This window comes from Carcharhinus amblyrhynchos, chromosome 17 (genome assembly GCF_965287045.1).
Source record: "Carcharhinus amblyrhynchos chromosome 17, sCarAmb.v2.hapA, whole genome shotgun sequence".
In the NCBI taxonomy this organism is placed as follows: domain Eukaryota; kingdom Metazoa; phylum Chordata; class Chondrichthyes; order Carcharhiniformes; family Carcharhinidae; genus Carcharhinus; species Carcharhinus amblyrhynchos.
This window is the reverse complement of record NC_137340.1, coordinates 48,960,623-48,972,997: the sequence shown is the minus strand read 5'-3', so window position 1 is coordinate 48,972,997 and position 12,375 is coordinate 48,960,623. Positions and strand designations below refer to the sequence as shown.

General features: G+C 38.7%; 1 protein-coding gene across 1 annotated transcript in view; it reads left to right on the top strand.

Annotated features, from left to right (window-relative positions):
- The window catches only part of slc25a28 (solute carrier family 25 member 28), a 40,843-nt gene extending 29,227 nt beyond the window's left edge, over window positions 1-11,616 (top strand). The window contains exons 3-4 of the mRNA XM_080205926.1: window positions 3,082-3,138; window positions 10,361-11,616. Coding sequence (XP_080062052.1) covers window positions 3,082-3,138; window positions 10,361-10,881 — 578 coding nt within the window. The 3' untranslated portion in view covers window positions 10,882-11,616. The remainder of the gene's footprint in view (window positions 1-3,081; window positions 3,139-10,360) is intronic.
- Window positions 11,617-12,375: the final 759 nt, after the last annotated feature.

Sequence of the window (12,375 nt, the reverse complement as noted above, 5' to 3'; positions counted from 1 at the left end):
CTTGTGGCCGTGACATGCTGGAAACATGTCTGCCAACAGCTCAAAGCAAAATATCATTTCTGTGGATATTTTCACTGGCTGAACAATATGGCACAAAGTGTAAAATGTGTCTCTTTAAAAAGAAAGAGAAAACAAGAATTTATGATGAGAAGCCCTGTGCCACTTGTGATTGAAATAGATATACATTTAAGGGACTAGATAGGTACACAACGGAAGAGAAAGATTTGGTGAAGTGGGAGGAGGCTTGTGGAGCATAGGATAGGAAAGGGGAGTCTTTTTTTGTGCTGGAAATTGAGTTTGAAATTAATTGAAGTTAAAGCTACTGCAGTTTAAAAACCTCCTCGTATTAAACATTTATGGACATGTCACAATTCTTCACAATATAGTACAGCTTTTGACACTTCCAAATATTAATTTATTTTGGTAAAATCAAGTTTAAAATTTAAAAATGGGTTACAGTAGTGACATAGGTACATATTGAATTTGCAGATCTACTTTATTGCAGGTTTATTACCTTCTGTGACTTACTTTCTGCTCAACGTATTTGTGTAGAAAGTAGAAATTTAAGATAGATGGTGCAGATTTGACTTGACTCATTTTGAATGACCTGGTTAGTTCGAGGATGAAGATCTCCTGTGCTACCACTATTTTGTGCATCTCTGTCTCATCTGTCTTAAGTATGCAACTGCTATATTACTAAAATCTTGTTCATTATGACTTGGGCTTTACTATCTATTTATACTGACTTATATATACCTTTTTTATGTTGAATTCAGAACTAATTTTGCTTAATAGAAATATTACTTTGATCATTCCACTTCCAAACTACACGTACTTGACCTCTTGAATTCCACCTCCCCCACCCCCCACCCCCCCAATTTTCTTTCTACTATATGCTATAAAGCATCAAACGTTGCTCTTGGTGTCCAAGCATGCTTTCTAAGAAACAGACCCAGTTCTGCAAGTCTTATTTTACTCACAAGCCGTGCTCCATCTAGTGGTGCATCCTTCCAAAAGAAAATTGGCCTTTATTTAAAAAAAAATGTTCATTGGAGTTTAAAGTTCTGGCATTGAGCTTAGCATGGTGCATGCTTAGGTTTCTGTTCATGCACCGTTTATTTAGCTGGGCTGTTACCCTGATGTTTACTTCCCAATTAGTCAAGCATGATGTTGCCCCAAGTAACTTCTACACTTGTAGATGCATTTCTTCACTCTGCCCGCAACATGTGCAGGCACACCCACAATCATAGAAGTTCCAATTTGAAATTTGGTGGCAGTGATTGGAAACGGTGTCTATGTAAATCTTCACGTGGATGACGCACATTGTTTCTCGCCAAAGAATAAGATTCCCCCGGTTTGCTGATTGCTTTCTGCCCTGCAATCTAGCTGACTATATTCTCTAAATTTCTCACTTAAAATTTCTTGATTCTGTTCAGCCTAATACTCGCTCTGTTGCCCTTGTGTCCTTCAGTGGTTTAATTGCTTTCTAACATCAATGCTGATGGATCTGCATTAACGAGCAAGTTTTAAACATAAGAACAAATTGTGCATTATTTAGAATTCTACAAATGTGTGATCCTGTTTTGCATAAATACATTAGTATCTTGCTTAAGAGCTATTAACTGGCATTTCTTATCCAGCTGCTCTTTCTCCTCCATCCCCTTCCTCTTGTCCCTCTGCCTATTTGCTTTTTCAGGTTATGTAATGTTTGGTAAGTAAAACACTGGTATGTTTTTCCCATTTTGAAATGTAATCTGTCGAACTGTAGATTTAACTACTGAATCTTCCCCAAGAAGATCTAATTTGGAAGGACTGCACCAAACATTTAAACACATGACTAGTTCAACATTGGACATCTGATCATGTCATTTTAGATGCTTATTTTCTTGCCTGTCTACTGGAAGAAACAGTTAATTTGATACATTGACTGACATTTAAATAGCTTGAGTCAACAACATCTTTCAGCTTGGCCCATTCTATGGCTTTGTGGTTGCTGAAGTTGTATCAATTTTGTTTGTTGTAATGCACTCAGCTATTAATAGCTGACTGAGCTAGTTGCACTTGTGAACCATTAACAACTGTTGGAGAGTGAGTGAATCATCTTGGTTAGGATAAGATTTTGGACAAAAATTTTAAAGTTAAGTAATGCATTGATGTACTGCAACAGGTAGTCATCAAGCTTTGCTATGCCATTACAACATTTGTGTTGCAAATCTGAACAAAAAGATTTCCCTGTTTGTGTTTTCTCTTTCCTCTGCACATGCCCAGCAGGCTATAATTAATGATTCCCAACTACTCCACCCCCTCCAGCACATGCACATCCCAGGTGGTGCAGAGGTCATTTGCATCCTCTGCCATTACTTGGTTGGAAACAGCCATGCAGTCTGATGATCAAACTCAAAACTGTCCTAGTTTACATCCTTACTTGGAGTTTTTGTATTCAATAAATCCAACACTCTTGGAGGGAACTATGATTCCTGTTGCTCTGTTTGGCAGGATGAATGTCCTTTTTTTTCTCCCTTTTTTCTCAGTAGGATGCTCTGCAGAAATTTAGGTGTCTTAACAGAGAAATCAATTGGCACCATCTTGCCTGAATTACTTTTCCTGTAGAATTTGTGAAAGTTCATTCAAAAAGATATCCATGATGAAAAATAGTTAAATGTGAATTGATGATGAAGAATAAACTTTCTGGGATATTTTGTAGATATAGTGGTCAAATGAAGGAAGCTTTTAACCAAATGTTTATTCACTCCATCCCCCTAGTTTCTATTCTACATAGTTTCCTCTACTGTGTGTATGGATGAGGCAGTTGTTCACACTTGTTTGTGAATAGATCTTTAATGGATGGATGCCAGAAAGGAAATGGTTGGGTTTATTGCACTTAATTTGTGATCAAAATGGTAACATTTCTTCAGGCTATCTGCGTCAAAGTGAGATTGCTGTGCCCTGGGGATTCTTGCACTTGATTGTGCTTCATGTTGAAATGTTAGGGCTCTCTTGACTTGGGATAAAGTTTCCCCAGTGGCATTGGTAGCTCTGGATAACCTTCACTCGCGCTCACGTGTGGAGTTTCTTTTGCAGGTGCAGCAGGATGTGTGGCGACTTTGTTTCATGATGCGGCCATGAACCCTGCTGAAGGTAATGTTAACAAGGTTAAAAAAAACTACTGAGACAAAGTTGGCTTTTTCTCTTCTTGCTTTTGACTTGTGTTTCAGGTACATTGATTGTAAATCCCCACTCCCCATTTTGTATTTCTGCATACTATAAGTAGAGACTTGAAATTAATTAACTGCAAGATCATTGTGTACTATTTCTGGCCAATATTCTTTCGGAGTATTAATGCACACAGGGCCAGATCGCAAAAATGTAACGGGGCAATTTGTTTCTTCATGCATGTGCTACTTTCTACTGTTGTCCCATTTTCCTGCTTTTTCACAGCTGTTGGCAGCATTCTTGCCTGTGAGTTAGGTGGTAGGTTCAAGCCTGTTTTGAGTTTATAAATCAAGGCTGATAGCCCAGTGCAGGAATGAGGGACTGTTGTATTACTGGAAGTGCATTCTTTTGAATGAGACATTAATCAGTTGTATTTTGACTCTAACACCAAATTGTACTCACCATTTACAACAAACTTTTTAAAAGAGGGGGAAATCAGAATACATTCTGTCCTATAACTGATTGTTAGATTCTCGCTTTTGAGCTGCTGTCTTTTTAATAGTAAGAGTTCTTGTTTAAAAAAAACATTCGAGCAGTCTCTGGAACGTTGGTCATCCTCAGGCCTTGGCATTAATAAAGGTAAATTACATTTTTTTTGACTTGCCACCTAATCTAAAATGCGCACAATTTTTGCTCCTTTCTGCCACCATCCCATCCCCTCATTTTACAGTTTGTAAATACTGCTCAGAAGTTGGTTACAGTGGCTCTAATGTTGCTAGTTTAAGGTTGTTTACTTCTTCCCCTCCATTTGCCAACTGTGTTCTGTCTTAACATTAAAGGTCGTGGATAACTTGTCCCCAGGATGCTTCCAGTAAGGCTCGTGTGAAAAGTATTGCTCTATCCTAGAAGTGATTTTTGCCTTCTTGAGTGGGACAATGTGGTCTGCAGTTCCCGCATCACTATTTTGTATAACATCTCAACAGAGTAACCCTGTCATTGATCATTCTGGCATCATGCTTTATTGCTCCAGTACTCTGCTATTGAGTTCTTTGTCACTTCAGGAATTTTTAAGCCTCCTTAACAAATTTTGTGTGCACACCTAGTTTTTTGCAGTACAGACCACTTAAACATACTTTTGAAGCAGTGCTGCAGATGATTTAGGATATCCAGAACACAACTTGGCTTTTAGAATTTTTACTCCACTGTTGTAGCAGAAAAGGGTTTGACATTTCACTGAATTATTGATGTCCTCTAGTATTCTGCAGCCAATATTAAAATTGCAGAAGTAGGCGTGCATCACATGTAACTAAAGTTTCCTTCTCAGCAATTTATATTTTGATATCTTGAGCACAGTGAAGGTGCAATTGTTGTAGAATTGCATGTGTTTACAATTCAAATTGACTGTTTTTGGTCAGTATTCCTTAGCTTGAAGCTATCTCAGCTTGCACTGTGTCAATATAGATATGAAGCCTGTGCTTTTGTGGCAAAAATGGATTTTGTTCTACCTCCCGTGTACCATAAATTAATAGATTTTGATCATTTTTAACTTGTAACCTGAACAATTTTTGTGGAAAGAAAGGGCTTGGAAAGGACAGTATTTTTTCAAATCTGTTAACTTCTGCAGCACATAATTAAGATTTGGATGTTGGCAGATATATTTCTACCAAGGAATAAGCCTTGCTGGACGACAATTCTGTCTGTGCGTTCCATGTTCGCAAAGTTAAAACAGGCTTTGTGCAAACATTACAGTCACATTTTATGCTCATTCAGAAATGGAGTTGATGTGGGTGTTTCTGCCAATTTAGGGAGTACATGAAAAGCTTAAGAGCAAGTTGACTGTCGGCCCCTAAACTGGAAAGTGATGCCAAGTGTGTGGGAATTAAATTGCTGATTTTCTGTGGGTCTACCAGATGACACAGATGCATTGTTACATTTTGCCTGCCTGCCAAGTTGTGCATGCTCTGTAATTTTTTTTTTAAATACTAAGCTGACTCAACCCAAATTGATAAATGGTTCATGCCGCGACAGTCTAGGTAATGGATTTTTCTCTGACTGCAGTTTGGTTATTGTTGATGCACTCACTGTTTGCAGTTTGCACCATCTAGAGGCATAAATAGTAATGAATTGTCCTGTGTGAGCAAATGCATTCTGACAACCAGTATGTTTGCAATGGTTTCACAAACAGATTGTTAGATTGCAAACTTGAGAGATTTTTAATCACAAATGTTCTCTCAAATTCAGTGTATAGATTTGCCTGGGATGAACAAACACATTAAACAATAAAAATAATTCAAGAAGGTGACCAAGTGCTCAAATGATGGTAGGAATTAGGTGTTGAATGACAAGTTGCAGAAGGTTAGAGAGCTTGCTTTAAAAAAAAGTTTGTTTTTAATAGCTTAATTAGTGTCACCATGTAAAGGGAATGTGCAGCTGGGGAAAGCAAGGTCATGAGTGTGAAGGCACTTGAACCTTTTGGATGCAGAGTGGAGAAAGGAAAGTTCTTGGGATCTTGCAGGTGCATTGGGTACTGATGGGTCACCCGAGATGTAAGTGGGGGTTTTTGTCAAATTTGATGTTTACACTCATCACTTATTTCCTGAAAATAACAAAGATTTGCCAGCAGCATTCTGCTCAGTATGTAAACAAAGCACATCGCAGCTGTTGTGTTGCAAATGGTGAATACTGTTAACGACTTCTCAGCTGCACGCGTTGCATTTAATTTCTCTGCTGTTTTTTAATCTATCTTTCTCTCTATCTGCACCCGCCCCCCCAAACTCCCATCCTTCCTCAACCATCAATTTTCTGCTTTCCTAAAGGTGTTGACTACATGTTGGGGAATTGTGGCCTTCCAGTATCTAGTCCAAGTGACCATTCTTTATGTAGGAGCCTAGATATTCGTGCTAGTGGGCTATTCAGCTGTGGAGGACAACACAATTGTGTCCTATCCCAGTGTCCATGTGCTTGCTAGAGGTAAATAAACAATGGTTTGGAGTGGTCAACTTGTCTAATTCTTTCTTCTACTCTTCCTCTTCATTCTCTTCCTCCCCAACTATCCAAAGTTATGAACCTATCTTCAGTAAGTAAATATAGAAACTTTTCCTCAGCTCCTGACTTAATCACAAATAGGTACAACCCAGAAATGTCTAACGCAGATAGTGACATTTTGTTATCCTCCTATCTAGTAATGTTACTGGATTACATTGTATTTGATTCTCAAATTTAAAATTCCTATTGCATGGAGCACTCTATATTTATTATAATTGACATCCTCACTGGATCAGAACACATTTCTATCTTGACATTTGGGACATTTTCATTCTTTCTCTTGAAAATTCTCCTTCATGGGGTCTGTTTCACAAGCACTTTTCTCTTACTTCACTCACCACACTGATCTGCAAGTCTGGATGGTGAATGTGGCCATGTCTTTCATAGGGACTCCACAGTAGACATCATCGAATTCTCACCCCATGGAACAGGCACATGTATAAACACACTTTCCTGCAATTATACAGAATAATCATTTGGAGTGGGAAACTTGGCTTAAGCTCCCTTGAGTCATAAGAACATAAGAAATAGGAGCAGGAGTAGGCCATCTGGCCCTTCGAGCCTGCCCCGCCATTCAATAAGATCATGGCTGATCTGTCGTGGCTCAGTTCCACTTTCCCGCCCTCTCCCCATAACCCTTAATCCCCTCTCTTATCAAAAACCCATCAACCCGCTTCTTAAATATATTTAGCGAGGCAGCCTCCACCACTTCAACGGGCAGAGAATTCCAGATATTCACCACCCTTTGAGTGAAGAAGTTCCTCCTCAACCTGACCAGTTGTCCAGACATTTCACTGTTTTGAATCAGAATGTGCAGAGGCTGAAGCAGAATGCCCAGTCTTGGTTTTGAGCTGCATTCTTATTGTCAAGATTGACTGAAGGCCTTGGATATTATGGTGTGAGCTTTGCAAGAAACAAGTGTTGGGATCTTTGCATATATGTCTAGCTTGTAAGCAGATTCTACTGTATCAAATCTGTGCAGTGTACGTAAAACAATAGTTTATCTCCTCCTTCTGAGTCTAAACTGATTTGTATGGGTTTTAATGGGCATGCCAAAACACTTCTAATATATATTCATAAATCACACCATTCCTGAGAATCAAGTGTGTGGGTACACTTCCTTTAGATTACTTTCAAACCCTAGTGTATAAAGATTTTTTTGTATGAAATGTTTTCTTTTGTTTGCTATCAATAACTGGCATGCTTTTTGAAACCTCATCCAAAGCATTTAGGTGCAAAACAAACAGTAAGTCCTTTTAAAACCATTAAGTGGTCACTGCATTTATTGTGCTAACCATTAAGAGTTTGTGCATGTTGAGCTGAATAGGGATTAGTGATTTCACACCTCAGTGTTACATATTTAAAGTTTTTGGAGCTGGTGAGTTTCTTTCACAAATTTATAGGGCAACTTGGCTCTAATCTGATGATTTTTCGGGCTGAACTCCTTTTCAGGATTCCAAAATTTTTTTAAATGACAAAACATTGAAATACTTGCTAAATCTGGTGTTTTCACAAATTCTGATTTAATTCCAAAGTTTTCTTGAAAAAAGAAAAAGCTGAGAATGAAAATAGTTAGCTCTGGAGCGTGCTGAAGAATGTTTTCTAGATGTGATTGGCTGGCTGTCCATCAACAGTGTTTTGTGACTGGGTGGGGATGGGCTGGTGTACTCCAGTCTTGCAGATTGCAGGAGCCATTCAAACACCACCAAATTACTTAACAGGAAAGTGAATCTACCTTTGGAGATTGTAGCTTCAGGTGCCTCAGCCCCAAGCTTGAATTCCTTCCCTATATCTGTCTCAATCTCTCCTTTCCCTTTTAAGATGTTCCTTCAAAATTGCTTTTTTTTTTGGCCAAGGTTTTTGTTGTGTGCCTTAATACCTCTATGTGGCTTGGTGTCACATTTAGTTCATAATCATGTAAAGTACTTTGAGATGTGTTGCATTAAAGATGCTATATAAATGTTATTTTGAACTGTTTATAACTTGACTGCTTTGGAAGTGCTGCAGCTTATAAAAATTTCCAGCTGGAACTTCGCATTTTAAAATATTTCCTTATAGCTCAATGGGGAAATGCATCAGTTTGGTTGCTTTTGCTTTTAATTACTCAGATTTGCCTGCTTTTGCAAATCTGAGGCCTTAATTTGATTTTATATTAGGGCACGTCAAATGACAATAGTGGGCCAGCTAAGCAGGGTTTGCAGGAAGAGTAAAATCGATCAGCTTTCTGCTGTAGGATGTGAGTTCATATGCTGAGAAAGGCCAATGAGTGGGTTTGGCTGAAATAGCGGAGGTGAAATAGCCTACTGAAAACGTCAAGGATCATAAATGGATAAATAGATTACCATTAGAAAAAGTACCTGTGAGCTACTGACATCTGTGGAACTGTACCACAGCATGGCTAGCATTCCATTGTGATACAAAGGGTTATACACTATATTTGTTTTAAGTTGCTGGATTCATTTGCACTAGGTGCTGAAAAGGTTACTAAATGCACTCAAAGCAATTTTAACCACAAATGAATAACTGCCTCATTTTTAAGTTCTGTTACCAGCTTTCCTGCTACAATAGTTGGAGCTAAAAAGCTCTCTGCAAATGCCCGAGAATTTATTTTATTAAGGATTTTTGCAGGGAATTAGAATCTGCATTGAACACTATCTTTCTCAGCACTCCCCACGGCCTTGGAGTTTAATAGTTGCTGAATCTTGATGTTTCCTACTGCATCACTTAGTTTTATTTCAGACTACGTTTCTTGGAGCTCTTGTAAACAGTTGAGATCAGTGCATTGAGAAGGGCTGGGCCAAGTTTGAAGTGTTAGCTGCAGCAGTAATAGCTCTTTGTCAATCACTAGTACATCGCATCTGTACCATTCTGTTTTTGCCAGATTAATTACGGAAATACTTGAGGGCATCTTGTCCATTTTCGGGTTTGATTCTTTACTTTTAAATCCATGGGCCCACTCTGTCTTGGGCCTCTCAAATGGGCCAAGAGTATTTGCAGCGTTCCTACACTACTAATCAGCTTGTTCTTGCTAGCACTTTTCTGACACATTCAACAGTAAATGCACATCGTTTGTTTATTGTTGCTCACTAATCTTCAAAAATATGGCCTTGTTAGTCACGAGTAACAGAATGGGGCAGTTTTCCCCTTTGATATGGTAGTGCTTCTAGTTCAATTAAAAAATCACCCTGAAGTTTTACTTGTCAGCATTTTGAATTAGTAAGTTTCTCACACTGAAAGGTTTCTCTGAAGCCTAGGGGGAAATTCAAAATGTAGTGCATGACCATAGCAAAAATTAGGTGAGTACTGGACAAATAACAGGCTTAAGATGCCAATCTTATTGGTATATTGGAGGTGGGGATGTTGAGGTAGAAGTGAATTTTTGATTTGAATTTCATTGTAGAGAGAAAGTATACAAGCTTGGAGTATTTGCAACTTTGGCAGAGAAAAAAATGAGCATATTATGTGTCATAGTATCAATAAATTAATCCAGTTTGAGTTTTAACTCCTGATAAACATTTTTAATCTTCTTTTTGTTCCTGCCCAGCTGATGGTGGGAAATTATGCATCAAACTGTGACCGATGACTGAATGTAAAGTATGGTTTGTTTTTAATGCAGTTTGGTTTCAGAGTTCAAATGGTAATTATGCTGAGCAATTTAACCAAATCCAAGATTTTTAATGTGAGCCATGGGCGTTAGAGCAATAGCATGTGTATGAATTTGGTCTTGGATCAGCCATGATTTAATGAATGATAGAACAGGTTTAAGGGGCCAAATGTCCTATTGTGTTAATTGAGTATTTTTAGTATATAGTCATTGTACACTTGAATTAGCTTTGCACATCTGAAGTTTACATTGTGCATTGCAGAGTAACCATTTCTGGTAAGAGTAATAAAAGCTTTATCTGAAACAAGTAACTTTGACCACTTGGCACTTGGAAATTGTTTTGTTGTGCTGGCTGATGGGTTGGGAGAAAAGTTGCTGACTGTTCACTAACTTGTTTTCCATTTTCTCCCTTTGTTTTAATGTTTTGCTTTTGTTGCTCTAACCCATCTCTCTTTGACATGGCCTGCACACGTGACCTGGGATGCCATGGAATTTGTGTCCACACCTGCTGTCTTCAAACTGGAACCTTTTGTATTACTCCGTTGTCAAACTGCATAGTGGTGAAGCAAAGGATGCAGATGTACAACTCCCCCTACAAACGTGTCTTGGACTGTATGAGGACAGTGTGGAAAAATGAAGGGGCTGGAGCATTCTATCGAAGCTACACCACCCAACTAACTATGAACATCCCCTTTCAAGCTGTTCACTTCATGACTTACGAGTTCCTGCAGGAGAAGTTGAATCCGCACAGACAATACAACCCCTCCTCGCACGTGCTCTCAGGAGCTATGGCAGGGGCTGTCTCAGCAGCGGTAACAACACCACTGGACGTTTGCAAAACACTACTAAACACGCAGGAATCCCTGGCTCTAAACTCCCTCAATATCAGTGGACATCTTTCTGGTATGGCAAATGCCTTCAGGACGGTTTACCGGCTGGGTGGTATCCCAGCATATTTTAAGGGGGTTCAGGCCAGAGTTATCTATCAGATGCCATCTACAGCTATTGCTTGGTCTGTGTATGAGTTTTTCAAGTACTTCATTAGCAAACATCACCGTGAAAGAAGGTCAACTTACTGAAGTTCAACGAGCCAGCATTGATGCCATAGAAACTTACTTGGACTGCATTACTCCTATCTTTCCATTGTTGCACCCTTTTTAATGAGAGGATCTGGCAGTAGAGCTGATCCAAGCTGCACTCTTCAATTGAGTAAAATTATCTCCACGTCTCCTGACCACAATGTCAAACCAAAGTTTGTGTATTTGTTGTAACATCTGAAATGACAGGTAGACTTGGGCCGTTGTCGACAAGGAAAACGCACAGGTACTTGCTGCTGGCACAAGTGTTGGGCACATTTGAAGGCCAAATGATTGTTTTAAGATTTTTCCTTTTGGATACTTTTTTTCCTCTCCATTTTCTCTTCCAGTTTGCTGGGCTGGTTTAAACAATGTTTTTTGAAAAAGCACATACAAGTTTACATGTTTAGCAAAGCGTCATCTGTTGCGCCAATGTATGTATGTGTCCTGTATCATCAAATTGTTCAGAGTACTTAAACCACTGCCAAGGTAGGCATCAAACTGCTTAGCACAAAGCGAATACTGTTTGTTTTTAAAACTGTATTTCCCTGCACTCTTTGTACTACATCAAGCTTTTTCATGCCTACATTTGCATCAGCGATGTACCTAAATAAGAACTGAAATGTAGCCCTTTATATTCACTGGAATATTATTCTGGAATTCTTTTATCCAGCTAAATTCTTTGATGTAGAAAAAAGGGTTTTCACAAGGAAGATGATTAAACAAAAAGCCAAGAAATGTTGTGTTGTCATTTCTCAATATTTTGTTCTTTGCTCCTGACACTGTTATAGTATTAACACTTGGATTTTGCATGCTCACCGTATTGTGCAGTAAAGATTTGGTAATACATATGCTGATTGTAAAATATTTTAACATTTCATCCTGCATAACATTAATTTGCTCACATGTACACTTGCTGTACTGATGTGTAGCGTGACCTAATGCTACAAGACTAAGTGCAGAAGTTGGCAATTAATCGCTTCAGAACTCTGCACCACCACAAATCCTAAAGGTGGCTAAATTGAAAGTTTTTTAAAAATTTTATTGCAACATTGAGTATTTGAAAATGAAATCCAAAAGAAGTATTGTACAATATAGAATAGTTGTGATTCTGCTGTAACAATCCAGGAAGCTTTCACCAGGAGACAAGTTCATTGGGTCCATATCTTTGCTTTCACATGGTTAGTAAATTTAGACCATTTGATGCAACATTGAATTCAGATTGGAGCCATTTGCATAAGAAGTTGCAATCATTTTTGATTGTAAGTAATTTGAAAAGGATGGGGGGGAGGTGGGGTAAATCAGGTGCTTGGAAAGCTGTGACTAAAACCTCCATGCCAGTCATAAAACTTCAGGCTAAGGAATTTATCGTTGCAGCATGCATCAATTTAGATTTCCAAATTTTGGAGAAGAGCAGCATCTTTGCCCCCTCCCCCACCCACTAAATATGGAACAGTACCTGGCTTGTTTCATTGTCTTGAGGGAGGGGTAGTGAAT